This window comes from Rhinolophus sinicus, linkage group LG13, assembly GCF_036562045.2.
Source record: "Rhinolophus sinicus isolate RSC01 linkage group LG13, ASM3656204v1, whole genome shotgun sequence".
Classification (NCBI taxonomy): domain Eukaryota; kingdom Metazoa; phylum Chordata; class Mammalia; order Chiroptera; family Rhinolophidae; genus Rhinolophus; species Rhinolophus sinicus.
Genome location: NC_133762.1, coordinates 36366217 through 36394054, shown reverse-complemented (window position 1 = coordinate 36394054; position 27838 = coordinate 36366217). Strand labels below are relative to the sequence as shown.

General features: G+C 50.8%; 1 protein-coding gene and 1 long non-coding RNA gene across 3 annotated transcripts; one reads left to right on the top strand and one right to left on the bottom strand.

Moving 5' to 3' along the window:
* On the top strand, window positions 1-26306 carry MMP24 (matrix metallopeptidase 24). 2 transcript variants are annotated; one of them, XM_019733399.2, is made up of 9 exons: window positions 1-1802; window positions 1911-2059; window positions 6272-6388; window positions 8145-8449; window positions 15333-15494; window positions 17618-17832; window positions 19865-20003; window positions 21463-21729; window positions 23641-26306. In XM_019733399.2, exons 2-9 carry the CDS (start codon window positions 2004-2006, stop codon window positions 23976-23978), a joined length of 1599 nt encoding a protein of 532 aa, XP_019588958.1. In that variant the 5' UTR covers window positions 1-1802; window positions 1911-2003; the 3' UTR covers window positions 23979-26306. The 2 variants fall into 2 exon arrangements, with proteins under 2 accessions (XP_019588958.1, XP_074173902.1); XM_074317801.1 differs by lacking the exon at window positions 1-1802 and having other exon boundaries at window positions 1881-2059.
* LOC109448290 (uncharacterized) lies at window positions 25658-27766 on the bottom strand. The gene is made up of 2 exons (XR_012491326.1): window positions 27302-27766; window positions 25658-27222 (listed from the first exon to the last, which is right to left on the bottom strand). It is a non-coding gene; the product is annotated as an uncharacterized LOC109448290 (long non-coding RNA).
* Window positions 27767-27838: the final 72 nt, after the last annotated feature.

Sequence of the window (27838 nt, the reverse complement as noted above, 5' to 3'; positions counted from 1 at the left end):
CCTGGATATACAGAGATGAGTAAAACACAGACCCTTCCCTTGAGGAGCTCAGGGTCTGATATGTAATGATTAGAGCCCAATATTATAAAGTCTATACTATCTGTAATGGGTTTAGGGGACACAGAAGAGGGAGAACGTAACTTAGCCTGGAGAGTAAGGGAAGTCTTCCGGAAGTAGCAATTTATGGCTGAACATTAAAATTATGAAAGATTTTTGCCAAACTAAGAAGTATAGAAAAAAAAAAAAAAAATATAGCAGGCAGAAGGGAAACTGTACAAAGGCATGAGAGCGATTCAGTGTTTGGGGAGGCGCAAGAAGTACTGATACCCTGCGCCATAATGTGGCGTGAAAAACATGTTTTAGAATCAAATGTGAGAGAGGTAAGGTTGCCGCTCTGTTGTCGACGTTTTAAGACTTTGTTATTCTGACTATTTTGTTTTTAATCAGTCCAGGGGATTTTATCACAAGGCAGTAAAGACTATAATAACAATGTATTTATAGTTTCTGGTTTGCCTCCTTCCAAAAACGGTTTGATTTGACTTGTAATAACAGACGCGTCTACAATAAGACTGTTCATATAGAAACAAGAAACAAAAACTATAGATAGGAGGGGAATAATACTGTTTCCTATGTTCCTTTTCCTGCCTCAGCCCACTAGGTGTTCAGGACGATCTCAGGGTGGGCTCAGGTTGTGTCTGGCTTAGACACCGGCACGTAGGAGTGCTCCTGTAAATGCTTGTGGATTCAGGAAATACCTGGGTGTTTTCCTCATTTTCCAGTTGATGCCACAGATATTTCCTGATGCTCTGGTTTCTTCCAGTTTCCATCCTCTCATGCTTTCGGTGGGAATAACTGTCTTTATTTTGCAATCCTTCAAATCCATCCATTGCTTCATTGAGCTTCTTCATCCAAGCTACTTTCAGATTCTCTTGCCCTTTTAAAGTTTTTCTCCTTTTTATTTTTAATGACTTCATGCATAAAACTTAGAAAAAAGAGGGGGGAAAAAGTCCCCCATGATACTATAACAAAAGAGACTCATTAATTCTTTTTTTATTTAAAAACATTTTTTTTACTTTATTTCAGACGTTCAGAGAAGTTTTCAAGACTAGGACAAAGAATTCCTGAACACCCTTTGCCAAGACTCCCCAACTGTTAACATTTTACTATATCTGTTTTCTTTCTCGATAGGTGGATAGATTTCCTGAACCCATTTAAGGAAAAGTTGCAGACATCGTGCACCCTTATGTAAACCTAAATACTTCAGTGTGTATTTCCTAAAAACAAGGAATTCTCTTACATAATCATACTATTATTTTTTATGTGTGCCTTTACAGGCTTCTTTTCTATGCACATACTTATATATTGGTATTTAAATTAAATATACATTGTTTTGTTTATATTCATTTACAAAGGCTTGCTTTTCGGAGGGGTTAGCAATAAAGACTATGTATAACCTCATGCCAATAAATATTCTACAATGTGATTCTTCATCAGACTCTGACTTCAGACACATGGGTTTCTGGAAGGCACATTTTAATGGGCCATTCTATTTCAGAGAATGAACTGTTCCTGTGCTCTCGCATGTCTGGTCATACGTCAGTGGAAACCACTGAATCCATGAGCAAAGAGTCAGGGTAGTGGAAAGCTTTGAATGCAAATTTAATCTTTATTCTGTAGCCAGTAGAGATCCAATGAAAGGTTCATAGCAGCAGAGTAAGCCAACAAGAGCTGTGTTTTTCTGGAGATAAATCTGACGTGTCTGTAGGAGGGAGTGAAGGAGGAAGAAATCAGAGCATGAGTCCGTAAGTCCCTTGGGTAAAATGATCCCTAGTTTCAAGGGCAGATCTCTGCCCAGGTAGAACAGAGCCTTCTCCAGCATAATGCATCCTTTTCTTTCATGTGTCTTTCAGAACTGGTTAAAGTCATATGGCTATCTGCTTCCCTATGACTCACGGGCGTCTGCGCTGCAGTCAGGGAAGGCCTTACAGTCAGCAGTCTCCACTATGCAGCAGTTTTACGGGATCCCCGTCACCGGTGTGTTGGATCAAACAACAATCGAGTAAGATTTGTGTAGGACGTTGTGCCTTTGAACTTTCCAGACTTACATTTGGGTTCACATTTGTCATGGCCTCATGTACACACCATGCCCATCCTACTGCTTTCCGATCTTTTACTCTGCAGTGTCATCATGGGAGGGAATACCCCAAGGTGCTCTTTCCTATGTAAGCTTGGGTTGTGCTCTGCCACAAACTTGCTGTGTGACCTGGGACCAGTCTCTTAACCCTTCCGGGCCTCAGCTTCCTTATCAGCACAGTGAGGGGGTTGGTTATAGGGGGCCTTAAATTTCCTCTGACTCTATAACTTGTGCTTCTACGAATCGCCCCTCTGGCATTCCCTGAGATGTACACATCTCACTGGATACAGAGAACCCTTCCATGACAAGCTGACAACTCTTCTTCCACTTTTTCCATGTATGGAACATTTGCTCAGTGCCTACGTGTGCCAAGCACTGTGTTTGACCCTATGATCCCCGTCCGCCCTCCAGAGGTTTATCGTGTAGTGAAAAGCACAGTCGTCTGGCTATACCAGTCTAGAACTCGGAAGGCAACACTGAGTTTCAGGGCGATCCTCAGCAGATAATAACAAGCCATGCGGATGGCTGAGATCACTCAGGAAGAGCATGAGGAGGAGGAAGAGAAGAGTTCTGGGGATGGACCCCCTCAACGCAAGCTGAGAAGTCGCAGACAGAGAAGTGGAAGAAGCCTGGGGCTGTGATGTCATGGCCGTGAGGGCGGGAACGGCCCGCAGGCTCAGCCGTTGCAAAGTGGTCCAACAGGAGACTGAGAAGTGTCTGCTGAGTCTAGGAACACAGAGGCCATTGTAAGCTCCGGAGCACGATGGAGACAAAATTAGACGCTGTGGGGAGAAGGGGAGGTGCGGAGCAGAGATGGCAAGTGTAGGGAAAACTTTCAAGAAGCTGAACAGTGAGAGGAAGAAGGAATAGATGGTAGCTAGCTAAGGGTGGGTTTTAAGATTGGAGAAATTTGAGCATGCTTAAGATTGTTTAAGAGATAGCCATGAAAGTTATTAAAGCTGTTTTTAAAAAGCCATTAACATCAGGAAGCGCTACAGAAAGAGCTGGAGTGAGTTTTTTTTAAGGAGGTGGCAAGGGGTGGATCCTGAGCTCAGGTGGAAGGAGAGAGGAGGGCTGGGTGAGGATGTGGGGAAGGTGCTGGGTAGAGGAGCAGGAAACGCACCCTGTTGTGGAGCCAGGATCAATTCATCCCTTGGGTGAATCCCTCCTTGAGAGAATCATCTTTCTGGGCCTCAGCTTGCTCATTTACAAAAGGGAGTATTGGATTATGACTCTCAAATTCTAGATTCCATTATTCTAAACTTTTAAAACTTGGTGAGCCTGGGTTTTTATGATCCTAAAATCATAAAAACCCAGGATTCTCTCTATGTGTTCCTAGGATTCTCTGATTGTGAGGTTGTGAAATTCTGAGCTAATCCATTTCACTGCTCCTACGCTGTTGTGAGTGCAGTGGGCTCCTCGGTCCGGTGGCCTCACAAGCGATCTGGTTAAAGAGCGCCCGACCGCCTCTCCAAGAGGAGGTTATTTTGAGGGCTTTGTGCAGGCCTCATGGCAATGCATCCTGGGCAGAAGCACTCACTGGTGTCTCTGCTGAGGCACCACCTGGCCTTGGGTTTTACTCTGTTCCAGAAAGCCCCAGGCCTGTTGGACAGAATTCAGAGTGTGGCAGGTGGACAGCGAGAGGAGGAGGCAGAAGGAACAATCTGAGGGAGAAGGATGGCATTTCCCACTTGCAGTTCTGCCCCCACCTCTTTGTAGGAAGGCTGGGGAACGCTGTTGTGGAGGCATGGAAAGGAAGAAGGTGCTCACACTTAAAACAAGACCTTAGTGGGGAGGGAGTTGGGGGAGAATTTAGAGACCTTAGTTTCCACTCCAGCTCTGTGACCTTGGGCAGTTGCTGTCTTCTCTGGGCCTGACTCCGCGCTGGGGCTCTCCCTTCCAGGCCTAGCTCAGCCTTGTTGTAGCAGAGATGGCTCCTGGTTCTCTTCCCAGGGACTGTCAGTGAAAGGAGGCTAGATTAGCAACTCAAAGTACAGTGGTACCTCGGTTTTCGACCGGCTCCGCTGACGAACATTTTGGTTTATGAGCACCGTAAACCCAGAAGTAAATGGTTCGGTTTTCGAACACGACTCAGAAGTCAAACATGTCACACGGCTTCCGCTGAGTGCAAGATCTTGAGGCCTAGCTGTCGGCTCTTTTCGAACATTTCAGAACTCATGGATTATGTTCAAAAACCGAGGTACCTCTGTGCTGTTTGAGTGCCTCCCTTAGGAAATGTCACACATTATTCATTCACTCATTCATTCATTCAGCAATCAGTTCCTCTAGCCCTTGTGTTCAAGGTGGAAATTGGTAGTTCATTCATTCATTCAACTACGTTCCAGTCTCGCCTCACTGTTTGCTACATTATACAAGTTGCTCAATTTATCTGTGTATCTTTTCCCTCATCTGTAAAAGGGAGAATAAATAAGTTCTGGGTACCTCACAAAGTTGTTTTGAGAATCAAAAAAAAAATGTTTTAATGTCAACACTGTGACAATTATAAATGTTTATTCTAATGCATGGCATGATTATTGCTTCTGATGATCGATTTCTGAGTATGGGCACTGTAGGCTGTGTGGAACATACAGAGATGAACAAGACCTGGCTAAGTCCCTCAAAGAGCATTTAATATTTGGTTAAAATAGTCTGTTTTTCCTCTTCATTGCCAGTGGCAACTGCTTTCAGCAACTGCGAATGAGGTCAGACTGTTTTCCCTTCCAGGATCCCAAGCTACTGAGATAGTTTAGTGAGTTAGTCATTAGGCCAACAGGGACCTAAAATTCAAGGATGGCTTGGGCCCCAATCAGCCGTGATCTTTTAAATCTCCTATCCTGACCCCTTTTGTATGTCCCCAGTGATGTCTCAGGCTTACTGTTCCCTAATATAATTTCACCTGATAACAAACAGTTATCGGGATTTACTGTAGTTCAAGGCCCAGGACTAGCTTCTGGGAACATGATGATACATAAGATACAGTTACTGTCCTCAAAGAATTTCTCATTTATTAGAGGCAATAGATTAATGGATTTAAAATCACAATACAGTGTGATAAGTGCTACAGAGAATTGTTTCAAGGCCTACAGTTGTTTAGCCACTCTTTGAACACCTATAGTGAAAGAGAATTTGCTGTCTTCCAAGCTATGCCATTCTACTATTGGCTAGTTCTCAGTCATTCATTCATTCATTCAACAAATCATTATTGAACACCTTCTGTGTCAGGTACTGTGCCGGCATTAGGGATACAGGTAAGGTTCCTACCCTCACAGAGCTTAGAATCTGGCGGGAAAGACAAAGAATAAGCAGAATGTAAGTATATCATTCCCATGAATAATAAATGCTATGAAGAAAAGTTAAATAGGCTAAACAGATATTGGTAGAATGGGAGGGGGAGGCTACTTTAGAGAGGGTGGGCAGGGAAATCCTCTCTGAAGGGGTGACACTTGAGCAGAGACCTTAATGACAGAAGGGAACACACCCTGTGAATGAGAAGAGCTTTGCAAGCAGAGCAAAGAGCAAATGCAAAGTGGGGAAACCTTAGTATGTACAAGGCACAGCAAGAAGGTCACTGTGGCTGGAGGAGAGGATATGAGGAGGAGGGGGTGAGTGTGTCGGCCGACAGGTAGGCATGGGCGAGTTCATGCGGGGCCCTGTGGGCCAACGTGAGGAGTTTGGATTTTACTCTAGGTGTTTGTGGAAGTCATTGGAGGGTTTTCAACCAGGGAGTGATATGATCTAATTACAGTCACAGAGCATGTTCACATCCACGCCCTGCTTTGAGGTTCACTACAACCTAAGAATAGCCAGCACTATCATTCTTGCGTTGCAGATGAGGAAACTGAGGCTCATGCTGATTCAGTCGCTTGCCTGGGCTCCTATGATTAGTGATAGAGCTGAAACTAAGCCCAGGTCTTCTGACTCCTATTCTGTATGCAGCAGTGTTGCCTCACATTCAGTTGTGAGTGAATGAATGAATGAATGAGTCGATCATGTTCCTGCTGGGGAAGCGATCAGAGCCAGGGTCCCAAAGTCTAGGTAGAGGATGCACATTGCCATTCAGACCGGGACTGCGCACTCCGCAGCGTCTTCCTGGTGTTCACGGACCCCGGTGTGCGTGTGTGTCCTCTCTCTGACCAGGTGGATGAAGAAACCCCGATGCGGTGTCCCTGACCACCCCCACTTGAGCCGTAAGCGGAGAAACAAGCGCTATGCCCTGACTGGACAGAAGTGGAGGCAGAAACACATCACCTACAGGTGCTTTGACTCCCTCTCTTCCTCCCTGGTTTTGGCTCCAGCCTCATTCTGTTTCTTCCTGGCCTGGGTTTCAGAGGCTCACACCGTAGGTGGTTCTGCGATCAGGGTGAGGGCCAGTGCTGTGAGCCCATGACTTTTTCCTCCTGTGGCTTCCAGAGGATGCTGTGTCTCCAACTTCAGGTTTACTTGGTCCCTTAGGAGCTCCTTAGTTGTGTTCTGTTTAGATTCCTACAGTTTTTAGTGACCAAAAACAGGGTATGGATTGTTCAGTAACTTCCAGCTGTGACAAAGAACCATGGCTGAACTCATTCTCCCTATCACCCGTCAAAGCCCACTCTGGATCCCTCTCCCACTTAGCCTGATGGACTTCACGTGAGATTCCCAACACAGATTTCCAGTTGTTTCTTAAGGAGTACAAAGACCTGGGAACTAATTCACAACGGTGTCATTCATTGACTGTCTGAGGAAACCAAGGGCAGAGCAGGATCGGTCTCCAAGTCACACCAGCCACCAAGAGCAGGGACGATGGCGCCTACCACAGCATACACAGACATCAGAATTCGGAGTGGGCTGGGCCAAGGGCCAGACATAGGGCAGGCTCAGGTTGGCACCTCCCAGACTCTGATACCATCTCAGGTAGATCTCCTCAGTTCCGGGACAGGATCTAAGACAGAGATCTTAGAGTTGAATTAAGGGCTCTCCTGCTGACAAGCTGTAGAGATCAGACCAAGATTTTTTTCAGAAATCTGATAAGAGAAGGAAACTGAAGAAGAATCTGGGTTAGAAATTGTATAGACATAGGGTCTCCTGAAGAGGTAGAGTGGATCAAAAAAAAGAACTGGAGGGGGTGGCTGGATGGCCCAGTTGATTAGAGCACGAGCTCTCAACAAGGTTGCCAATTCAATTCCCGCATGGGATGGTGGGCTGTGCGCTGTGCAACTAAAGACTGAAAATGGAGACAGGACTTGGAGCTGAGCTGCGCCCTTCACAACTAGGTTGAAGGACAACAACTTGGAGTTGATGGGCTCTGGAGAAACACACTGTTCCCCAATATTTCCCAATAAAAAATTTTAAAAAACAGCTGGATTCTAACCCAAGTCTGACCTTAACTTTTATCACCCAACCTCTCTGGGTCTCAGTTTTCTTACCTATAGAATGGGTGAATAATCCTTGCCCCAGGTGTTCATGGGGCAGAACACCCAGAAGTAGTGGTGCTCCGTTGTGGAGAATCATGCAGTATGCATATAGTAACCTTAAATAGCTAAATCTATAACTGATGAAATCAGACACCACCCTGTACCAGGTTTTAGACAGATGAGCAGTAGTAGCTGGTTCCAAAGTTTGTTGGTTTTTTAAAGAGACAGTTCACTTAAACTCTCCACTGTTTAAATATTTTTATAACTTTTACAAATGTACAGATTTTACGTATTGGGAGAAAACATAAATTTTAGAAAATGCTGTTCACCAATTTAATTTTTTCCTACAAATTGGAGCGAAATCCTATATTCAACACAAACTTTGCCAGAAAGTAAATATACAACAGTGACTAAAGCAAAGCTACTCTGTTTTGGGCAGGGGTAGGTCCCCAGAGCCTTGCCTATCGGCCCCTTCTTCAACCCCTAGGGCCCCTCCACAGAATTCTAGGGGTCAAAATGTGAACATCACTGGGCTATATGGTCTCTGATATTCCTTTTAGCTCTGCTAGTCTCTAACTCTGTCTCTTCCTCCCTAATCTAATTCCTTCCTCTCTCACCAGCATTCACAACTATACCCCAAAGGTGGGTGAGCTGGACACACGGAAAGCTATTCGCCAGGCTTTCGATGTGTGGCAGAAGGTGACCCCACTGACCTTTGAAGAGGTGCCATACCATGAGATCAAAAGCGACCGGAAGGAAGCTGACATCATGATCTTCTTTGCTTCTGGCTTCCATGGCGACAGCTCCCCATTTGACGGGGAAGGAGGATTCCTGGCCCACGCCTACTTCCCTGGCCCCGGAATTGGAGGGGACACTCACTTTGACTCAGATGAGCCGTGGACGCTAGGAAATGCCAACCATGACGGTAAGGACATGAGGGGACAGGGGGTCAGTGCCGGGTTTCTCAGAAGCCCTGAGGAAGAGCTTGGAGGATACCATAGATGAGCTCCTGGTATCTAAAACTTCCTGTCTAAAACTAAGAAGCTAAGAGGGTGGGAAGTGTAGATCCTGCTAACACTCAACACGTGCTCCAGCAGGGCCAGGGCCATAGAGATGGGTCAGATCACTTAGTAAATGGTCTAACCGGGCTGAGTCAGGTGGGAGGGGTTGGGCCATGAATAAGAAGATAAAGTAATGAATCAGAGGCTGGGGGAAAGGTTAAAAAAGCAGTAGAACTGAAAGTGGGATCTGAAAGTGGTAGGTTCTAGCCTGACTGTTGACAACTTCAAAGGCCGTCCTATCGGATGACGTGACGGACTCTCTCCCTTATGTCAACCTTACAGGTGAATAACAGGCCCCATATGACTCTAGCTTCCTTGCATAACTTGCTCTTCATCAGTATGATTCAATGAACACTATTTAGAGACAGAGTCAATACTGTGCAATCACAACAACAATACTCTTCAGATTTCAAAAGAGTTCCTCATCCATATTTACTCGTCAGGCATACGCTTAGTGAGTAGGCTAGTGTACACCATTTTTCAGGTGAAGAGTTTGGGGATCAAGTGGCATAGCTGGTAGGTGGCAGCACCGGGGCTCAAACCCTAATTCAACCACCTGGCTATGGGATTAGGGGCAAATAATTCACCCTCAGTCTCCTCATCTGTAAAACGAGGTACTGGATTCGGTGATCTCTGAGGTCCCTTCCAACTTTAATGTAACATGATGCACAACTCAGGGATTCCAAACATTTCAAAAAAAAGACATGGTCTCTGCCCTCTGGAAATCCAGAGTTGAGTCAGGGAGACAGATGTGTACGTAAGACACCCTGTCACAAGGCAGACTATACCAAAGCATGTAGCAGAAATACCAAGAAAACACAGTAGAGTCTAAAGAAGAAAGGGACAATAATTTGTATTCTATGCTATTTTAGACACAATAGACAACAACGAGTATGTTAATATTCTAAGGCCCATGTGCTTTCCACATAGTATGTACATATGTTTACCCCCATTTTACAGATAGGTAAACTGTATCGAGAAACATTAAGTAAACTACCGAAGGTCCCATAGTTGGCAAATGGTGAAATAAGGCTTTGAACCTGAGCATTTGACTCCAGAGCCCGTACCCTTAGCCACCATGCTAAGCTTCCATGGCTCTCAAACTGCAGGATGCACCAGAACCACCTAGAAACCTTTTTAAAGAATGCAGATTCCAGGCCCCAGGCCCCTAACCTCTTGCTACTCTGAGTCTCTGGTTCTGGGGCTGCATCTAGGAATCTGCACTTAGTCTAATAAAACCTCCAGGCGCTCCTGATGCAGGCGTAAGAACAGTCTTCATCCCCAGTTTCCCTAACCTGCCTGATCATAAGAATCAACCAGGGTTCTTGTTACAAATGTGGATTCCCAGGCCCTTCCCCTGGAGATTCTGATTCTTAGGCTTAGACAAGTTTGGAACACACTGGGCATTCTGTTTCCTTGGCGAAGCTTCAGAGTGAGAGCAGACCTTAAAGCCCATTTCCTCAGAGGCTGTGCCTGGTGTCTCTATAGATGAGAATGGCCTCCTTGAGAAAATTTCATATTTTCATGGATCGTCAACACTTGGCTTATCCATCAAAAGGTGGTTCAGGAGGTGGTTTGGCCAAGGCGCAGCCCAGGCAAAATTAGGAAACTGTTAAATTTCTCTTTGTCCCCTGCCCTCTTCAACTTTGTGTCCTCTTCCTATCTAGCTCTATTTCTGCTGCTCCAGTGTCCATTCCCTTCTGTCCTGGATGTGTTTCCTGGCTTTCAGAACACCTATTCTTGATCTCATTCTTATTCTTGGATCGGTGTCAAGGAATGGCGGTCTGTGCTGACTGATAAGGTGTGAGGAGAAGAGAACTAACATTTTTGAGCCCCAGTTATGTGCCAGGCACTGTCAGATAAGATTTTAGTTATAGCCCTGATACAGATAAATGAATTCTTAAAAGGTTGTTGCCCAGAGGAGATACTGGAAAGACACTTGTACTCCTCTGCCCTCCCCTTCCCAGCTTTGGGGGTTGGCATTTCCCACGTCCACTCCTTTCTGTCGGAGACCTTGGGCCCAGTCTCAAAATCCCAAGCACTTCTGGTGGTATGTGTGGAAAGGAGCTGGGACCATCCCAGCAACCTCCTGTCTGTCCCACCCCATCCTGATGAATGAATTTCTGATGGAAATTCCAAGATTCTGATAGAAACTCCAAGACGGCCAATGTCTGATTTGGACACGTCGGGACATTTCTGTGTTCTGGAAAACCAAGCATCAACTCTCCCGTTGCAACTCATAACCACAGCAAGAGAGCCCTGGCTGGTGAACTGGAATGCACCACGTTGGCCTAGGACAGCTTTTGGAAGGAGAGGAAAGGAATCAAAATTGACTGAGCACCTGTATGTTATCTTGTTTAGTTTCCTGATAAACTCAGTGAAAGCGGGAGTGGCGCCTCCTGGGAACTTTTTGTTTATTGGCTTTTTTCTCTATTCTAAATTTCCATTATGGAAAATTTCAAACTCACAAAAGTAGAGAGAACCCCCAGGCACCCATCACCCTGTTACAGCAATTATCAACATTACATCATTCCTATTTCATCTACCCTCCCCTCCACACTTTTATTTTGTGGCTGATGTATTTTTTTTTTAAATCCCAGGCATAATCGTTTCACCTGTTAAGACTTTAGTCTATACCTCTGACAGATTACCTTTTACACAACCACAAAATCAATATCCAACCCAACAAAATTAATAATTTCTTAAAATCAAATACCGGGTTCATGCGTCATACATGATTGACAGGTCCCTTAAGGTGCATTTAATTTAAACACAGTCACCTCACTTCCCTTTCCCCTACACCCTATATTTGGTGAAGAAATTGGGTCATTTGTCCTGAGTATAGTCATTTGGCTTGACTAAATTCAGGTTCACTTTTAACTTGTCTCTCTTCCCCGTGTTTCCTGAATATTGGTAATTAGATCAACAGGCCTGACTAGATTCAGGTTCCCCTGTTTGGCAAGAACGCTTCCTCTGTGGTGCAGGTTCTCCGTGCGGCATCACATTGGGAAGCACGTGTGATGCAGGCTGCCCCACGTTTAGTGGTATTAAGGTTGAGCTGTTCGTTCAGGTGTGTCAGCCTCACCTAACCGTTAGAAACTCACCTGGGGAACTTAACAAAAAAGGTTGCCTGAGACCTAACCCCAAACTCCTGAATCAGAATCTTCTCCACCTGTGTGTTTAAAAGACTCTCTGGAGAATCACTGGATTGTAAACTTGATTCTGATTCTCCAGCTCGTTGGAGTCTGTGTGAAAGGCAATCTGGCCCGCCGCACCTTGCAGCTGGTCTCGGGGACGGCTTCCAGGCACTTTCAGTCCTCAACTCTTCCTAAGGAGTCAAGCAGTGACGTCAGCAGAATTCACTAAGCTCTGCTGCGAGGGAGCCCAGCCCCGGGGTAGGTGAACACACAGGAAGAGTCACCCAGACCAGCCCCTCACAGGGTAGAGCCCTTCGGCAATTTGGTGACTCTTCCCCTCCCTGGGAGCTACGCCCAGCAGGGATCATACAATCTCCATTTTACAGATGAGGAAAGTACAGTTCTGAGGGGTTAAGAAATTCACAGTTGGTGAGCGGCAGCGCCAGGTGTGAGCCCAGGACTCTGAATTTTTAACAATCGCCCAAGGCGCTTCTGCCACACATGGTCCAAGGACCACACCTTGAAAAGTACCGAACTTTTGGCACTGTCCTGTCCTGGCTACTGTCACCTCGCCCCGTCAAGCACAAAGCTCGCCCTCAAGGAGCTCACAGTCCTAGGAGGAATAAAAGTGTGTGCTAGAGGCTATCATGTAGGGTGGAAAATGGTCAGTGCCATAGAAATGGTTCATATAAAGTGCTGGGAGAGTGCAGAGGAGGAAGCACTCACTGCCAGTGGGAGAAATCAAGGAGCGTTCCTGGTAGATGTGGCATTGGGCAGGTGGAGGAAACAGCACTGGCAAAAGAATAGAAGCAAAGGGAAATGCTATAACCTTTTGAGGAGTCAATGAGGTGGGACTCACCAAATATGGAGATCCTAAGAGAAGAGAAATGAGGCTGAGACCAGGTCCACTGGAGTAGCCAAATAGACTGTTGGGTACTTGCGGAAAGGCCCAAGGCCTTGAGCTCCCAGCCCACTGGAATACTCCCTGTTGGAAATGCTGGTCCTCACCCACAGCTCAACGTGAGCCTGCTAATTAATAGTGATAGTTCTGTGCCAGGAGCCGCCTTACCTACCTTGCCTCATTAATCTTCACCTCGATTCTTACGAAGGCACCATTATTCCCTTCATTTTACAGAGGAAGAGATTTACACTGTCACACTGCTAGGACATGGCAGCGCTGGGATTCATGGCAGTCTGGCTCCCAGAGACTGTCCTTCTGACCACTCTATTTCCTGCTTCTCACCCTCTGGGAGTGAAGACCGTAACAGCCTCCTGCCCATTAAGAACTGGGGTCTTCTCCATCCCTCTCCTTTTCCACTCACAAGCTCCGGGAGTTCTCAGGCCCCATCCCCTCTCCTTCCATCTCCTTAGAACAGCCCCCACTTCACAGGTCTCTTGGGTTTCTGTGCGGTAAAACACCAGCTCCCCCACTCTGGTCCCAGGAACAAATCCACAGGCCCTTTCCTTCAAGGACTTACTCCTGTTTTCTGCAAAGACCCAGGCACAGAGGCTCAGGAATAGACACAAGCTGAGGACATAGGTTTAGAGTCTCACCAGGTGCTCAGAGCCCAGCTCCCTCATTCCCAGCTGAAATCCCTATCTATGCCCCCAAGGAAGAGCCTGTTTAGGAGACAGTGGCCCAAACAGCTTACCTCAGGTCAAAGAAAAGGCCAGGCGCAGAGCCAGGACTGGACCCCAGGAAGCAGAGCTGCCTTCCGCTAGCTCTAGCAGCCGCCTTGGTTTGGGATGGAGCTCAGAGATGAGCTCACCCTTCCCTGCTGCCAGAGGGACCAGGACCTGAGGAAGGAACTGGGGGCGGCTTCCTCCTGCCAGCTTGCCCTTCCCCAGCAGAAGGCAGCCCCAGGCTCTTGGCGAAGCTTGTGCTGATCTTGCCCAAACCCCCTTCACTCAAAACACTGGTGGTGTCAGCAGAGCGGCAGGCAAGCGTGCGTCTGGGTCTGCCCCATGGGGTTCTTCTCTTTTCCCAAGACTTTAGCCAGAAAGGCCAGAGACAATCCTCAACCCCATCTGACCCTCCCAGGGCCCTTGGCTGGGTTGCGGCAGAGCAACTCTACCTGGGGCCAGGGTGGAGCTAGGTAGGACTCCTGACAATGTTCTGGGCTCCTGGCAGACTCTCCTGCACTTCAAGGTGACAGGAATGGGCTGCAACATACCTTAGGGCTGGGTAGCAAGAGGCAGGGCTCAAGGGCATTCAAATGCCAGACATCAAAGTAAACAGGGTCTATAACTGGACAAGACAGGAATCGGGACGGTTGGTACAACAGCCTGCCCAACACCCAGCCCCTTGCATTTCTTTCCCAAAGCTGGAGTTCCTTAATCCCCCCAAAGTCAGGCCTTGCCCTATCCCCAGCCTGATCCGGAAGCTCAGGATAGCTGGCTTTAAGAGCATCTGGTTGCTAGAATCCCACTGGCCCTGTGCTTCCTTTATGTTCCAGGCCCCAGGCTTCTGTCTTATGTATGGGAACAACCGCTACCCCGCAGTGCCGTGCCCACTACACACATTATCTTATCCAACCCTCACACCACCCTATGCGGCAGGATGATTTCCCCATTTCCCAGATGAGGAAATTAAGGCTCAGGGGGTAGACCTTCGGGCCAAGTTCACCAGCTGGAAATGAACGAGGTCTGTCCTGCTCAGGGACCGGTGCTCATGACCACAATGTCACGTGTCCGCCTCAGCTTTATACTCGAGATCCCGTGCCCCATTTTTAGCACCTGGACCTTGTTGCTTTCACTCGCATTTGAATCCCTGCTTGATCTTGACCATAGCTCAGTTCTTTCAGGACTGAGGTCTTGCCAGACTGAGAGCTGCCGCAAGACCAGAGCCCTGCCCACCCCACCCCCCCAGGACTCCTCTCTGCTTGGGCCACTACCTCTGTCTGCCTTGGCTCAGGCCCTTTGCATCCCTCACCTGGACCCCTGGACCAGCTTCTGAACTGACCCCACTGACGCCCCTGTCTCTGGTCTCATTACCTTCTAACCCTTCTTCCAACCACAGCCAGATGATGTCATCGTGTCATCACCCCCACTCCTGCTGAAACCCCCCGCCAGCCAAGAAGCCAATCCAAATTCCTTTGCCTGGCATCACAGAGCCCAGCTTGCCAGCCTGGCTGACCTCATCTCTCTCTGGCCCTCCCCTTGTGCTTTGTTCCAGAGCCAAGTAGAATGAAGCTGCTTGTCTCTGGATCTTGTTTACAGCATTCCCTCTGCGAGGAAAGCCATCCCTACCCCTCTTCTCTCCTACCCCCGAATCCGTTCTCCTAGCTTATCTTTCAAGACTCAACTTAAGCTTCACCTTTATGAAGCTTTCCCTGAACACCTTCCTTCCAGTTTACATGACTCCCCCCTTCTCGGTGTGCTCACTGAACCCCTAAAGACATCTGCTAAAGCACCTGGAACACTAGTTTCACTTACTTTGTTTCTCTCTCCCTCTACCCCACTGTATGGAGCGTTCTGGAAGGCAGGGATGTGTCTAATTTCTCTGTACGTTCTCATGTCTGACACAGGGCCTGACACAAAGTCTATGCTCAGTGTTTGCTGACATAATGGATTGACTGATACCTAAGTGGTCCCCATCCCCTCTCCCCAGGGAACGACCTCTTCCTGGTGGCTGTGCACGAGCTGGGCCATGCACTGGGACTGGAGCACTCCAACGACCCCAGCGCCATCATGGCACCTTTCTACCAGTATATGGAGACACACAACTTCAAGCTGCCTCAGGATGATCTCCAGGGCATCCAGAAGATCTACGGTGTGTGGCAGGGGAGAGGGGCCACCATTTCTTCCGCAGGCCTGGGCTGTGACTGCCTGCCGGTCATGGGGAAGGGGGTGGAGGCAGAGAGGGGGGCAGCATCGCCATCCACCTGCATAGCTTCTGTGTCTCTGACAGCTGTTCCACCTTGGAGACTTCTGATGGCATTACTTAACCACAGGGGCAAGGCTACCTCCCACCCCACCCCACCCCACCCCCACCCCTTCCTCCCCTGTGGGAAGAAACCTAGGGGAGGGTCTGAGCCACTACTGGGAGGGACAAAGGTGAGTAGAGGCCCACCCACTCCTTCTTCTCTACCCACCTCCCCCTCCACACAACCTCCTCTAGCCTCCCGTGGGTCACTCTCCAGGAGTCCCACCTCTAACTAGGAGATTCACACATCTGCCCAAGTAATGGTCATACAATGTGAGGAGGATTATAACCAGAGCTTTTTTCTTATGCAAGAAACACTGAGAAGCTAGGCTGGCATCTTGATAAGCTATGAGAAGCCTGCTTCCCTGCCTGCCTCCCAGTTCTCTGGTCACGCTGGTATGTGACGTTCTAGTTCTTGTCAAGTGGGCTGAGATGGGAAGACCAGACTTAAGCAAGTGCTTGTCCACGTAACACAGCCCCCTCGCCCCCACTGCTCCCAGGCTGGGGACCCCAAAGAGCTCACGCAGGAGGTGGCCCCACCCAGAGCCCTGGAGGATAGGCAGGATCTCCAGAGGGCAAGCTGTAGAGGACTGGACGGGGTGGTAGGGACTGGAAGGCATTTTGAAAATACAATGGACAGGATTTGCTGATAGGGCAGATATGGGGTGAAGAGAAGGATGGCACCAAGGTTTCTGGCTTTTGTAATTGTGGGGCAATAGGACTGGTCAGTCTGTAGCTCAGAGATCTGGGTTGGGATGTTGATTTGGGATCTCTGGTGCCCAACATTACCATATGTGGCTATTAAATTTTAAATTTATATTAATTACATTTAAATAAAATGTCAGTCCCTCTGTCAAATTAACGAGTCACTCATTTCAGGTACTCAATAGCCACATGTGGCCAGAGGCTACTGTACTGGGCAGTGCAGCTAGAGAACATGTCTGTCATCACAGAACAGCCCATTGGACGGCTCTAACGGAGAGTCTTTAAAGCCACTTAGGGTGAGATCACTTAGGGTGGAAATTCTCAACTTGCCTGCCCACTAGAATCACCTTGGGATTTTAATCAATAATACTGATACCTGGCCCTCATCCCAGAGATTGGGTTTTCATTGGTCTGGGGTGCCTTTTGAGCCTCAGGAGTTTTAAAAGCTCCCCACGTGATCCTATGATGTAGGCCAAGTTGAGAAGCACTGACCTGGGGACCAGGAGAGAGAGAGAGAAGAGATGAGTACCCGGGGCCACCTCCACCTTTAGAGGAGGGTGGATGAGGAACCGCTGCCAGCACAGGAGGCTGAAGAGGACTAGCCCATGAGGGAGGAGGGAAACCAAGAGCATGCAGCGTTCCGGAAAAGAGAAGAGTGTTTCGAGGAAACTGTTTCTATGATCTTGCTGCTCATGGCGTGGGCCTCAGACAGCAATATCAGCATCACCTGAGAGTTAGAAGAAATGCAGAACCACAGGCCCCACCAAGACCCTCTGCTCTGAGTCATAATCTGTGTTTTATCAAGAGCCTTGGATTGATTCATAGGCACATCAAAATCTGAGCCAAGTAACCACTGGATTTGGCGACATGGTGATCTTGTCAGAGCAGTGTCAGTGGGTGACAGGGTGGAGGCCACATTGGAGCAGGACAAACAATGAAGGGGGAGTGAGAAAGTGGGGCCAATGTGTGTGGAAGGGAGCAGAGAAAGAGAGTATGGGGCACGGAGCCTAAGAAGGGCCATGTTCTCCCACAACAGTAGAGAACAAGCAGAACAATCTAGATCTGAGGATGGACAGATGAAAGTTCCCAGTTAATGGTGATTGTCATCTATTTTCTCAAAGATTGGGGAAGTACAAAATGAGGAAAGGGGACAGGAGGCTGGAGGGTGACAGACTTGTCTCAGAGCTGCCCAGGGGATGATGAGGCAATGGCAGTGGGAGGCAGGAAATGGATGGCCCTTTCTAAGATGTAACCCCTCTCTCTAGGACCCCCAGCCGAGCCCCTGGAGCCCACAAGGCCCCTCCCCACGCTCCCCGTCCGCAGGATCCATTCACCGTCTGAGAGGAAGCATGAGCGCCAGCCCAGGCCCCCTCGGCCACCCCTTGGGGACCGGCCATCCACACCTGGCGCCAAACCCAACATCTGTGATGGCAACTTCAACACAGTGGCCCTCTTCAGGGGAGAGATGTTTGTGTTTAAGGTAGGGCCAGTCAACTGGCACCATCCAAAGGTCCCCTCCCAGTCCGTCCCCCACCATGGAGCTGGAGAAGGCTGTTGCTGTGGGATCAGGCTCTGCTCTGGGGCCTGGACAGGAGCTGGCCCGATGGCCAGGACACAGCATCTCTTCTTTATGCTGCTGGGTAAATCAAGACGGAAGGGGGAAGACTGGTGATTCTGTACCTTCCCAGGGTTTCACGCTAGAGAAAAGTGCTGGAGACAGGCTTTTGATCTGACTTTGAGCAAGTCACCTCCCTTCTCTGGAACTCTTGAAAACTAGGGGAGTCATTCCTCTAACTAAGGGTATATGAAAATTAAATGAGTGAGTGGCTGGGAAGAGGGCAGTTTGGAGCAGGGGCTGGTGCAGTGGTGGCTGCGCCTATCTCCAGATCCTGCCAGGGCTGAGAGCCTGGTACTGAGGTGCCCGACAGAAAGCTGGCCAGGCTACATCTTCTCACCTGGCCTGGTCCTGTCACCTTGGCCATGAGCTGACTGGGGGGTAGCCTGCTTAGTGTGTTGCAGGTTGGGTTCTAAGGGAAGCAGACTCTGAGACGGTGTTTGGAATGTAGGATTTTGATGAGGGAATACCTTTGGGATCAACATCTGTGGGAAGGAAGCAGGATTGGGCAGAAGGAGAAGATAAGCAGCAAGTAGGCCCATTGCAGACTCAGCCAACCCCCACAGGGGGCTCTGGAACTAGATTGGCCCAGTCCAAATTATCCCACGTTGGGCCCCACATGGCTAGAACTTTATACCCCCTGCCTCATTCAGTCACCGGATAAGGAAGGGCATGACCTTGGGGGAGCTCTCTAAAGCGAGGCCATCCCAAGAGGCTGACAGGTGAAAACTACCTGCTGACCACTCTCCCAGCCTCGGAGGCAATAAACCCTCCACTGGAGGGGATCTGGGCAGCATGTCTTTGCTACACGGGGTGGTTGCGGAAGGCTGCCCCATTTCCTTGGCAGAGTTCTCCCCAGCAAGCTTTGAGCACTGAGCAAGAATCAGGCACCTTGGGTCAGCCCAATCCTGCCTCTCGCTGAGTAGCTCTAAGTCACTTGGCTTTCCTTAAGACTCTGTATGTCTCAGATCTGCTTAACAAGAGTTGTGAAAATCAAAATAAGGTTTTAAGAAGTGGATGTGAAAGTTCTTTATAAAACACCTGTACAAAGGTGTTTTCTAGCTTTTGTACCATCTTTTACAAATCACATTTATTCTTCTGCACTCTTGGATCCTCCAACTGAATGGTTCCTAGGCAAAGCTGGGTTTTATCATCCCATTTCCATATAAGAAAACTGAGGTCCTGGGAGGTTCTGGGCCTTGCCCAGAGTGCCTAGCAACCAAGGACTGCAGTGAGACAAGGCACCAGTTTGAAGGGAGGGCTTTTATCACACTCTTAGCCTACTATTTCTTCAACATCGACTCTGGGTCCTGTATTGTTCTAGACACTTCGCCCCTAATATCTCTCGTCTGATCCCCCATTATTACCCTCATTTGCAGGTGAGGCTTTTTAAGTACTGTGCCTAAGGTCATGCAGCTGTAAGTGGAGGAACCTGAATTCACACCCAGGTCTTGGGGAAATTCCCACGGTTTGCTTCCCATGGTCCCTGCCCTGCTGGATGGAGCCAGCCATGTATGAGGAGGGCACTTTGCCCAGGCTCGGAGACCACCTCCCATCAGCTGGGGCCCTGCAGACATCAGTGACTCTCCACTACCCTCATGTGGCCATTCCAGGCCCCAGCATCCCTTCCACCTCCTCCACACCTCCTCCCCCCACCAAGCCTGTCTGCTGTCTGTTTCATGGCCCTTCGGGCAGCAAGAACCATCAAGAGTCTTACAGAAAGACTTAATGAGCATCCTGTCTTCCTCACAGGGCTTTGAAAGGAAAAAGCAGTAAAGGGACAGACTTCAAGGAGGGTTGCAACTCTGGGCCCATGGGAAGGTGCTGGGTTGTTGGGCTGAGATCACTGGGTTCAGAGGCTATGCCTCTTTCTCTCTTCTCCTTAACTCCCCCCCAGGATCGCTGGTTCTGGCGCCTGCGCAATAACCGGGTGCAGGAGGGCTATCCCATGCAGATCGAGCAGTTCTGGAAGGGGCTGCCTGCCCGCATAGATGCAGCCTACGAAAGGGCTGATGGAAGATTTGTCTTCTTCAAAGGTAATGTGGCCTGTGCCGAGGGACCTAGCATGGCTCCCTGCCCTCGGGACCCCCTTTTTCCATCTGTAAACTGGCAGAGGCGGGGTGGGCAACAGATGCCAGTTATAAGGATCCTTCTAGCCCTAACAGAGACACTAACAAACTGACATCGGACAGGACAGATCCCTGCAGGCAGGCAATGCACAATCTGCAGGAATCAAGTCAGGGAGTGATTGTTGAGGGTCTGCCTGTGCTGACGTTGGTGACAAGCGTCATCCACATGAAGTACAGGGTGTTCCATGGAGGGCCACCCTGGCAGTTCTGGAAGAGCCTGGAAGCAGGAGGTCACAGAACCCGAAGGCTAGAGAAGTCAGGGAATGGGGAGAGGGGCCTAACATGTACAGCATGCCACCCTGTGCCCACTCTGTGCCCACCCTGTGCCAGGTGGTTTCACTTCAATTATTTTGACGTGGGCCAGGCCCCAGCAGGGTAAGATACTGACAGTGAGAAGCGAGGAAAGCATTCCAAGGGAAAGAACAGCGTGGGCAAAGGAGTAATGTGGGAACATGCACGTGTATTCAAAAGGCTTTAGAAGGCAGCCCTGGACAGCCAAGGAGCCCTACATCGGAGAGCCGTGAGAAGCAGCCTGGAAAGGAAGCTTGGGGGAGAGGCCCGAGGAGTCTTGGTTGCCAGGCCAGAATGTGGTATTGATACATTAGGGCAATGTTGGAAATTCGCTGAATGCTTCTGAGCAGCAGAGAGCCAGAGAGCAGGCAGCAATCGGGGCAGAGACGAGGAAGCCATTTCTGAGATGGGTGCTGGAGAGGAGGATAGCAATGTCTATAAGGCCCATAGCAGGGAGGAGCTGGAAGGCTAGAGACAGCTAGAGGATTAGCAAGGCCTCAGGAGAGGCTGAGCATTAAGAGGGAAAGGCAAGAGCGGGCCAGAGGGGATGCTGGGACTTCTCCCTGGGGACCCTGGGAAGCAGAAAGGTGATGAGGGAGGGAGCCCCCTGTGGTGGAGATGGGGAACTCCAGGAAGCCTACGGAAATGCCCAGAGGCTGCTGGGCCATCGGGTCCCCTGGGAGAGTGGCTGTGTACTACAGCCTCAGAGTTGGGTGTCACTGGTGTAAGGTGGGGTGAGTACTAGTATGTATGAGTGGCTGAGGTCACCCAGAGAGGAGGAAGGAACAAGTCACATGAAAGGCAAAGAGGCTGGGGCACAGAACCGAGGCAGTATGGGGTGAGTTGCCCAGGATTGGTGACTGGCTTCTGGCTTCTTGCCCCCCTAAGCTCTGCCTGGGCCAAGAGGCCCCAGTCTCCCACTGAGAGGATCAAGCAGGCCTATGGCTGTTTCCCCCTGACACTCTGGCTCTATGAATGACTTCAGTCCCAGTAGAAGATGGGCAAGTGGCACTAGCCACAACCTCTGGCACTGAGTGACTGGGGAAGGCTGATCCTGGGCTCCTCTTGGCCACAGGTGACAAGTACTGGGTGTTTAAGGAGGTGACAGTAGAGCCTGGGTACCCTCACAGCCTGGGGGAGCTGGGCAGCTGTCTGCCCCGAGAAGGCATTGACACGGCTCTGCGATGGGAACCTGTGGGCAAGACCTACTTCTTCAAAGGCGAGCGGTATTGGCGCTACAGCGAGGAGCGACGGGCCACAGACCCTGGCTACCCCAAGCCCATCACCGTGTGGAAGGGCATCCCGCAGGCTCCCCAAGGGGCCTTCATCAGCAAGGAAGGATGTACGTAAGGGCCCAGCCAGGTTGGGGGGCGGGGAGGGTTCTGATTTTATGTGGGTCTCCTCGGGGCCCACAGGCAAACTCTCAGGGTATTCAGGTTTGAGAAATACTGCCTCGTGGCAAAGACAACTGCCTCTTACCCACCTATGTTCACACAGTAAAGTCTCTCTTACCAGCTACCAAGTCACAATTTCTCATCTGCAGGGATGATTCGCAATTGAGAGATGTTTTCATAGACTGACTTCATTCCTTCAGACAGCACTCCTCAAACAGTGGTCCGCAGGAGTACTCGAGGGTTTCCTCAGGTTATCAAATCTGAATAGCAAGGATGGACATGGTGGTTCTAAGGTGTTAAGGGCAGGAAGATGGAGAGAAAAGTCTTCTTTATTTATGAGACATTTACTTAGCTCCTCCTGAAGGCGGGACTAGGAATTTCTCAAGAGGAGGGGCCAGGTCTTGCCAGGTGCAGAGTGGGTATCCATGAATGTCTGTTTGACGCATCTCCACTGATCTGGTCAAAAGCAGACCCTGGAGCCAGCCTGGCTGGTTTCACATCCCACCTCCACCACTTACTATGAGTGTGGGCAAATAACATAAGTTTTCTCATTTTCTTCATCTACAAGATGGGAATAGTGGTACCTATCTCGTAGGGTTTTGTGAGAATTAAATAACGTAAATTACGTACAGCCCTTAAACCAATGCCTAGCACTTACGCCCATGCCATATAAATTTTAGCTGCCATCATCACCATCATCATCATCGTTTGTGTATTTTCGTTTATATGGAATGACAGGAGTCATTCATTCACTCCACAATAATTACTTAGAGCCAGGTTGCGTGGGAGGGCTGGGGATAGAGCAGGGAACAAGACTTGCAGGCTAGAGGCAGAAAAATAAGGTGCAACAAATGCTATAAGGGAAAGAATTGCTGTGAGAGGAGCAACTAGGCAGAGGGTGCCACAGTAAAGGTCATTGGGAAGGACTCTCAGAGGAGACGTCACTGGTAAGGAAGCCAACAGCCACAGGGACAGAGCTGCTATCTGGTGGCTCTCCTGTGTACCTAATGCTTTACACACATGGTCTCGCTTTCTGGAGAGCCTCAGAGACAGATGACATCAAGGACTTTGGCCAATGAAAGTCCCAGCCAGGGTGGGGAGTCAGCCAATAAGAGTCTGAACACATTGTTTTGCGTCTGTGGACTGGCTGGCCACTAAGGCTGTTGCTGGGAGCCTTGGGGTGGCTCCCCAGCCCTGCTGTCTTCTTTCCTTCTAGTCCCTTCCCTAGCAGGGTCCCAGAGACCCTGCAACCTGTGTTGCAAAGTGATGTGTGCCAAGTCAAAAAAAATCCCTAATCGCGAAGAGGTGGTATCGACTGTCAATAGAAGAAATCTTCCTTCCTGTCTCCCTTGGCTCACGCAGGAGACAGGCTGAGGCCCTAGAGCTATGAGATGGTGCTGTCCAAGCCCTAAGTTGGGGGCTTAATCTGACCCACATGGGGGTGCCTATGAACACTGTGACAGCTGTGGCCCCAGGCTGAGAAGGGTCCCATCTGGGAGGCACAAATGACCAATTCTACTTAAGGCCCCTCAGTGGCTCCTCAGAGCCTTTGAGAATATGGGCTGGGCTGTTCCAGGTCCCGGGTGCCCCTCTCTGCAGCTATGCAGGTCATATTCCATGACTCAGCCACACTATTTGCAGGATGTGCGAAGCACTGCACTCCCCCACTTCCAAGCTTTCCAAAACACAGTTCCCAGCACCTCGTATGCCTACCCCTCCTGCAGAGCTCCCCTGGGGCTCCTCCAGGGTGAGAGGTGCCCCTCCTGTACATTGCCACAGCACCTTGCGTCCTCCCACCCTGGCCGAGAGCAGGTGCAGAGAAGTGTCTGGAGTGGTGATGCTGGGCCGTGTTTCTGCAGATTACACCTACTTCTACAAGGGCCGGGACTACTGGAAGTTTGACAACCAGAAACTGAGCGTGGAGCCTGGCTACCCACGCAACATCCTGCGTGACTGGATGGGCTGCAACCAGAAGGAGGTGGAGCGGCGCAAGGAGCGGCGGCTGCCCCAGGACGACGTGGACATCATGGTGACCATCAACGACGTGCCAGGCTCTGTGAATGCAGTGGCTGTGGTCATCCCCTGCATCCTGTCCCTCTGCATCCTGGTGCTGGTTTACACCATCTTCCAGTTCAAGAACAAGGCAGGCCCTCAGCCTGTCACGTACTATAAGCGGCCAGTCCAGGAGTGGGTGTGAGCAGCCCAGAGCCCTCTCTGTCCACTCAGTCTGGCCAGCCAGGCCCTTCCTCACCAGGGTCTGAGGGGCAGCTCTGGCCACTGCCCACCGGAGCCAGCAGGGCCCTAGGCTAGGGGTCATGTAGTTGAAGTGGTGGGTGCACTGGCCTAGGCTGAGCGTGGGGCAGGGAGTGATGGCGGCTGTGCCCCAGGGTGGGTGTCTGGCACCCAGCCACCAGCCTTCTGTCCTGGGTGAACTGCTCCCTACTCAAGGGAATAGGCCAGGCCTCATACCAGGAGGCCCTGTGGTTACTGCATCCTGTGGTGTCCATGAGGCACCTCAGCTCTGTTCCTGGCTGGACCCAGCACCTTCTGTGGGAAGCCAGCACTAGTGCTCTCAGCCCCTTCTGAGAGAAGCCACCAGTCCTGGTTCCTCTCTGCCAACACCTGCTGGTCAGATGTCCCCCCACCCCCACCCCACTGTTTTCCAAGGCTACAGGACCCCTGCTGCAGACATGGTGGGCAACAAGCCTGGGTTTCCCCTGCTGGTATGCAGCAGATCCCTCAGGAAACCGGCTCCACACACCAGGGTCTCCTCTGAAACCCATGATTTACGGTCACATGCTGTAGGCAGGGCTGTGGCCCGGCTAGGTCTGACGAGGACCCAGCTGTCACATCTTGAATATTTAAATGTTCTGTCACTATTGTTTCAAGTCCCATTCTGCAAAGGCTGCTTGAGGCTTTAGGTGAATTAGATACAGGTGACTGTCTTGGTGATGAGGCCAGCGTGGCAAGCCCTCCCCCAGGCAGTAAGGACCAAGGTGCTGCTAAGGGTACTCAAACACCTAGACACCCGGGAACCAGGCCCTGTTCATGAGGCTAAAGGGCTGGGGCAGGAGCTGACCCCATTTATGGAGGCCGATCTGAGTTTGTGACCGTCCTCCACTCCCATCTCTCTCCTCAATCCCCATCTCCAGCCTATAGCGTGTGGTCTGGGGGCTCAGCCTGATTAGTTAGGTGAGGAAGAAAAGGGTCCAGGCCAACATTCTCATGGCCTTGGGATAAGGGACTCAGGGCAGCCTTCTAAAGTGCTCAGAGCCCACACCCAGAGCTGCCCTGAGGCTGACTCAATCTCAACCTGGAAGCAGTGTTCAGATCACAAGCTTGGCCCTTGCTAACCCAGCTCCCAGGGCCATCTTCCTGTATTGCTCTTTGGAAAAGGGCACCCACAATGGTAGCAGCCTCAAGCCTAGGGGCCCACCAATCACTGTCACTGGCAGGAATTCCTAGGGCTCAGCTTGTCTTACTCCAGCCCAGTGGAGGCAGCCGTTCGTCACTGACGAGCCCTAGGCAAGACCAATGGGTTCAGTGATGCCTGTTGGCTCTCTGGCCAAATCTAACAGGTGGTGTCAGTCTTCAGGGTGCTGGCAGGGCCTCAGATGCCAACCTGGCCCTGAGCCTGCGTGGGCCTTGCCCCCATCCCGTGACCTCTGGGCTTTGGGTCGGCTTAACCTGTAGCAGACAGGGACTCCTGCTGCCCTGGGAGCTGTCTCAAGCAAAATCTCTTGTCCCAGAGGCATCTGAGTCCACTGTGTTCCTTGTCATTATCCTTGTTTTGTCTCATTTTGGCCAAGGGCGGGCTCCCTGGGATGGGTGGGGAACAACTGCAGAGATATTAGTGATTCATAGGTTTGTACAGTGTTTTATACTTTGCAAAGCACTTTATTAGCTCACACCTGTCCACTCACATGAAACTTGTGTAGGCCCTGGGAGGCCGAGGGTAACTCTCACCGTGCCCTCAAATGAAGCACAGAGAGGTTGTTACATGCCCAGGCCATCCAGTGAGCTGGTTGGGCCTTAGGTCCCCACCTGTGGACCCTTCTAGGGTCCAAGATGAGATCAGAAGTGTCTCTTTTATCCATCTTTTCCTGGCTTCCCTTCTCCCCTTCCTGGTTCCTCTCCACTCCTCAGGTTGGTGCTCTTACTTCTTGAAAGCTCTAGGCACCCCCAGGCTTCCCATTGGCTCCTGGTACTACCGAGGTCAGCTGAGAAAAGAGCAGGAGATGGAGGCAGGCAGCCCAGGCTGCAGATGTGAGGGATGTAAGGCCAGGCCCAGAGAGGGCTCAGCCTGGATGCTTCCAATCTCAGATTCTCTTGCCTTGTGGTCGGTCATCTGTTTGTCCATCATCCCAGGACAGAGCAGAGGGGCAAAGCACTGGGGGCCTCAGAGCCCAGCTTCCCCTTGGCCTGGGGAACATCACAGCATTTCAGTGTCAGTCACATTTTAAACTGATCAGCCTTTGTATAATGTTTTTTAAATCATTTCTAAATAAAACAAAAATACAAAGTGTGTCATTTCACTTGAATGTGGGAACAAAGATCAGGTTCTGAGAGTGGCCTAAGAAGCTTCTGGGGCAAGGGGAACAGGGTGCTTTGGGATGTGTAGGAGCTGCCCCATACATCTCATCTGCCAGCCCAGCAATCAGATGTCCCCTCTCTTCAAAAGGCTGGTCCAAGAGGCCCAGTGTTACTGTGTCCCAGGAATACAGCCTGATGATGCCTCATTGGGATCCAGGCTGGTGGTGCAACATCCCCTAGGAGGATGGGAAGGGTCACTGCGGCAAGGGCTTCTCTCAAGTCAACGTACACGGTGCCAGGACCAAGAACAAAAGAGCCGCGTTTTCAGCAATAATGGACAGATAAGGTGAGGTCAGGTCAGCAGCCTTGGGGTCTTACCAAGAGTCCTGGCCTGGCTCTGGAAGTCAGTGACAGGGAAGGCTGCCCCGGGACCCAGACTGCTGGAGCTGTCGGGTGGGGATGAGCTGGTTTGGATGCAGGCTGGGAAGCGAACAAATTCCGGTTGGTGCGAGAGGACAGAGGCGAGACGGTGGCCCATGGTGAGGCTGTGGAGGCAGCCCTGCAAGGACTTCCAGTCCCCCGCGACCTCCTCGACTCTCATAGAGTCTACCGGGCGCCGGGCGGGGCGGGGACGGGGTAGATTAAGAGAAACGCCGGACCGTGATGACAGACGGCAACGGCCAGACCAGGAGAGGCGGAGAGCACAAGAGATGAACGGTGACTCGGCGGGCGGAGAGTCAGTACCAAGAGGTGCAGGCGATAAGGAAGCGCACGTCGTCCAGCGGCCCCCACGGACCGGGCTCCGGCCGGGGCCGCTCAGGGCCCTCGGGCGCCGCGAGCTGAGGCTGGGGCTGTGCCTGCTCCGCGGCGCCGTCGCCGCCGCCGCCGCTCAGCTGAGCGCCCATGGCCTGCGGGAGCAGAGGCCCGTCAGGCGGGGGGCCAGCCGCACACCACCCCGGCCCCCGCCCCGCCCCGCCCCGCCCTCACCTCGCGCTGCCGGAGCCGCTAGTATTCCAGCGCCGACCTCCACGCTCAGCCCGGTGCGCACAGGCGCCTGGAAGGGCTGGCGCCGTGACGCCACCGCGCGGCGACACCGCCCTCGGGCCCCCGGAACGGAGTTTCCGGCCCCAGGGGCGGGGCCCAGCAAACTCGACCGCACCCACCAGCAAATGGCCGATCCCGCACCTAGGTCCTGGGGACCCGCCCCGCACGCAAACGGAGACCAATGGAACGCCCACCCACGCTCCTAACGTAAGGGTCCTGCCAAGGTTGGTCGGAGGCTGTCCCCGGCGCCTGGCAGCCAGGCCAGCACCCTCCATCCGTCTTGGGACAGAGGGTAAGATTGCCCTGTAGCCCGGTGCCCCAGAGCCCTTACACAGGGCTCTGCCCCAGGCTCCTCACACCATCCCAGGGGAGAAATGAAACAGGTTCTCATCCTTTGAAGTATGAGGCTGAAGTTGGGTGGAAAATGTGAGAACTCCAGTGTGGCGTGGGTGATTGTGGAACTGAGGTGTGTGTGCGCAT

Coding starts and splice junctions, on each gene's coding strand:
- MMP24 (XM_074317801.1), top strand. CDS start 1,881: ATGCATCCTTTTCTTTCATGTGTCTTTCAGAACTGGTTAAAGTCATAT. Junction 20,004..21,462: donor AAGATTTGTCTTCTTCAAAG/GTAATGTGGCCT, acceptor TCTTGGCCACAG/GTGACAAGTACTGGGTGTTT. Junction 21,730..23,640: donor CTTCATCAGCAAGGAAGGAT/GTACGTAAGGGC, acceptor GTGTTTCTGCAG/ATTACACCTACTTCTACAAG.